The sequence below is a fragment of the Rhagoletis zephyria genome, unplaced genomic scaffold (assembly GCF_001687245.7).
Source record: "Rhagoletis zephyria isolate East Lansing unplaced genomic scaffold, Rhagoletis_zephyria_1.1 Rzeph_scaffold_18323, whole genome shotgun sequence".
Taxonomy (NCBI): Eukaryota; Metazoa; Arthropoda; class Insecta; order Diptera; family Tephritidae; genus Rhagoletis; species Rhagoletis zephyria.
In genome coordinates, this window is record NW_016175384.1 from 5874 (window position 1) to 10071 (window position 4198).

Genomic DNA, 4198 nt, shown 5'->3' on the forward strand with positions numbered 1-4198 from the left:
AAATTGCGCGAAATACTCATACGTCGAAAAAAAACCTTCACCCTACTTACTGCTGCCCTTTCATTTTCATTAAAAATCTCGTTATTTTATTTTTCTGTTTTTAGCATTTTCTCCCAATTTTTACCCGCCACTCAATGATTCAGCTTGCAAGCTCCAAGCGCAGTGAGTAGAATATTTTCGAATCGCAAAATACGTTTAATTTGCATACCAAACACGTTATCCTTAATTGCCGATGAGCCACATGTGGTGGCCAAAGTACGCACTTGCTACGTTTTGCTGGAACAAGTTTTGAGGTTTTTAGAATGCACAGTGCTTGCGAATTTATGAATTTTTTAGGCACTTGTTTCGCTTCATTCTTCACTTTTCTCGCTCTACTTGCTGTACGCCTTCGAGCCACTTTCAATTGTGCGATTCCGCGATTTTTTTTTGGTGAGGTTGTTGCCTTTCTTGTGGTGAACTTGAAAATATCGCCCTGTATGACTCTTTGACATCTACCTTATCGTTGGACTGCTTCTTTTTGAGTTATGAGTTTTTAGCAGCGGAGTTAAAGCGAAAGGCTGTAGGGCACGAGATCTTTTTTAGTATTTTTTTTTTAGGGACAGTAGATTAAATAACAAAATAAGTAACAGTTTATAGTTTGAAGCTAAAAATATGTATATATTTTACACTTTAAGCATTTCATGAATTGGTTATAACAGGCCGAACCGGTTTTGAAATGGTTACTGAAAATTTTCATGGGAAGCTAGTGCGTTTCGATAAAACTTGATTTTTTTACATTTGCCGGCTCAAAATTACTGGTAGAAGTGAAACGGTTTTGAAACGGTTATTGATTTTTTTTAGTTTAAAGCTAGTCGAACTAACCATTATCTTAGTAATTTATATGAAATAAAGCGATATCAAAAAAAAACTAGCAAAATATTTGAGAATTTTAATGTATTTTGGGTAACGTTACTGTGTTAGTTGCAGCAAAAATATCAACTTAAGTTTAAAAGGTTCCATAATACTCCAAGTTATGGATTTTCAGCTTTAACCTAGCGTTTAGAATTGAAACGGTTAGATTAGAAGAATATGTTCTAAAACCGTTATGAAAATTTTTGCCGCGTTTTTTGTCTCGGTGCTACTTGTATTAGGTCGGTTTGAAGAAATTTATATGAAATAAAGTAAATTAGAAAGAAATAGCAGCAAATTCGTGGTTTTTCTTGTCTTTTAGGTACCCTTATTATGTAGGTAAAAAATCCGATGAAACTTTAATAATTCGACAAAACTAATATACTTCGCAAAATTTCATTCGGAAGTGAAATGGTTCGAATCGGTTTTGAAACGGGTTAAAGGATTAGCATGAAGTTTGAGGTTTTCATGTTCTTAAAGTTACGCTACTGTGTAAACTGTGCCAAATTTTAATTTAGATTTGATGTATTCACTCAAGCTGTTGATTTTTACATTTTTGGCATTCAAATTACATTCAGAAGTGAAACGGTTCAAATCGGTTGAAACGGTTCTGAAACGGTTATTGCGTTTTGGTGTTCGTGGCTATTTAAAATGAGTAAATAAATACGAATTTTTGTGGAGTCAAGTAATATGTAGATTTCTGAACAACTTTTGTGCAATAAAATAGTGCGCCAAATAAGTCAATTCAATTTTGATGGCAATTTACTTTTTCCTAAGTAGTCCAAATTTAATTTGCATAAATTTATTTATTAACAATCTACGTTGGACTTAAATAGTTTTAAGTCTCTACTAGTCTAGACTTTGAAGTCGATTTTGAGTGGCGGAAATGGCAACCCACAATTTCCTGATGACCAGCAGACACAGGAAAAAATAAAGCTCAACTTGGCCAGCTTTTAAGGCTCGAGCAAGTGTAATTTAGCTTGGACAGAATAGTATTTTAATGCTAAGACAACGCTGTAAGTGATTATCAGATTATATAAGACTAGAGAAAATATAAAAACTTAAATACAATTTTAATTGAAACACGACTTTTTTGTCGCTTATTTTAACTACATTTGTATTTAGATTCAGCGACATCAAAAATGGTTAAAACAAAAAAAAAAAAACATTTTAATCTCAAAATAACTGCAATAAATTATCTACACACTCTCGCCCGCTTGACGCTTCAGCTCCTAAATGAGCTGTCACCTGCTAAGCTCGAATGTTTAGCAGCGCTTAAAACGCATTAACTGCTCACTGGCAGCCAGCAGCCAACGGTTGTTAATGGCCCATTGAGCCAATCTTGTAGACGAACCGACCGTCAGCTATTTACATACATACATACATCGTTAAGCGGGTGTCAGTGACGGCTTTGAGTCATGGCCAAGCCCTGAAACCACAAAGCATAGACTTCGCATTTGGCTAGTCTTGAAACGATTAACGCTTGCTGCTTTTATTGGTGACTTGTATTTTTCTACTTCTGGCATTTAGCCGCCGCCTGCTGTGCCACCACAACAAGCGTTAGCCGATACACAGGCAGCTATCGCATCGGCGCGCACCGTGATCGCTTTGAAAACCATCTGTGCGCAGACGCGTAGGCGGCGCAGACTGGTTTAAGCGGAATATTTTTTGTTACTTATTTTGCGCTGAACACAGTTTCACTTTTTTGTGTCGTGGCTTGTATTGATGACTAAATAATTTGGTTATGCAAATTAGCCACCAACCACAACAAACAAGACATACAACAACGAATTTGCATAAGAAACAAATCGCTTCAATTAAATAGAAACGGGAGAATCAATACAGACGCGCTGCGCTAACAATAGGCAAACCTTAAGCGTTGAAGTGTGGTGACTTGTGCGCGCTCGTTGCTGCCCCTTATTAGACATAGATTATTTTAATAGTTTTTAGCATTTAAGACTGACAACCACTAACTTTGCACACACACTTTGATTTTACTAACTCTTTCTCTTCTTTCTTCTTTTCCTTGCAGGCTCTCCCAACTCTAATGATCGCGATGCTGGCTTCTGTTCCGGCAGCTCTGAGGGAGGTGACGATCTTGATCGCATCGAACACGCCCGCCTTGAGTCCAGCTCTCCAACCAGCCCCACTGATGCGACGACAGAGACCTCTGAAGATTCCGTCGAGGTTAAGGTTACACCCATTGCGCTCGTACGTAACAAACGCAAAAGTTCCGAACCCTCCAAAGTAGTCGATGCCAGCCTAAGTGCGGCAGCGGCGGCGGCGGCAGCCTCGGAGGGCGCGCACGCAAACGCCCTTGCCACAGCACCGCTGAAGAAACGTATCCGCTATACCTCGACCACAGATTCGGCAGTGGTGCTGACACCACCCGCGCTTGCCACGCCGCCACTACTGCCGCATGGCATCTGGGACCCTAGTCAAGTGCTACCTCATGAATTGATGCCCAATCCCGCGCAAGTGTTTGTCCGACATCCAGGCGTGACAACGCTACATCGCATACCCGTCGCCACAGTAGAGGAACAACTGGAACCGCTGGCGTTGGTGGCGAAGAAACCAGCGAACAGCAGGGAAAGTGAACAAGCAGCACATTTGTACGCGCATGCGCCGTCCGATAATGCATCAACAACGACGTCCGTTTATGTGCCGAAGAAACAGCAAGCCGCAAACAGTCATCTCAAGTTCCATGCCAACACCGCAGAGTCCTCCGTCCCTCTATCGTTAACGGTGCGCGCAACTAGCCTAGCTGCAGCGGATGTCACGAACGCAAACGCGTCAGGCTTTGAAGAGATGCACGCATCAGCCGCCGCCGCCGTCGCCGCCGCTTCCGCCATAGAGCAGTACAAACCCAGCAGTGCTGAAGAGGCGCCTTGTGGCAGCGGCGCTAGCGGTAGTGGCGGCAGCACTGGCAGTGGTAGTGCGCGTCCACAGCAACGCAACTACAAGAATATGACACGCGAACGTCGCATTGAGGCCAATGCGCGTGAGCGCACGCGCGTCCATACCATCTCCGCCGCTTACGAGACGCTGCGGCGTTCAGTGCCTTCCTACTCGAATGCGCAGAAGCTTTCAAAGCTCTCTGTGCTGCGTATTGCTTGTTCCTACATACTGACGCTGAGTCGCATGGCGGGTCATGATTACAGCGCGGATGGGTCGGAACCATCGATTGCCGATTGCTTTGATGCGGTCACAGAGACAATACAGACTGAGGGCAAGATCAGGAAGAAGAAGGATGAGTAAGGCGAATATTGAGAAGGAAAACAACGCTCGGTTGTGTTGGGTTGTAGCAGCA

The 4198-nt window shown here is 42.5% G+C and overlaps 1 protein-coding gene across 1 annotated transcript; it reads left to right on the forward strand.

The window, feature by feature from the left end:
- Positions 1–2418: 2418 nt before the first annotated feature.
- On the forward strand, positions 2419–4192 carry net (atonal bHLH transcription factor 8-like protein net; the record flags this gene model as incomplete). The annotated part of the gene is made up of 3 exons (XM_017636501.1): positions 2419–2521; positions 2921–3162; positions 3211–4192. Coding segments are annotated over 3 exons (1281 nt in total), but the record flags the coding sequence as incomplete, so codon positions are not given.
- Positions 4193–4198: the final 6 nt, after the last annotated feature.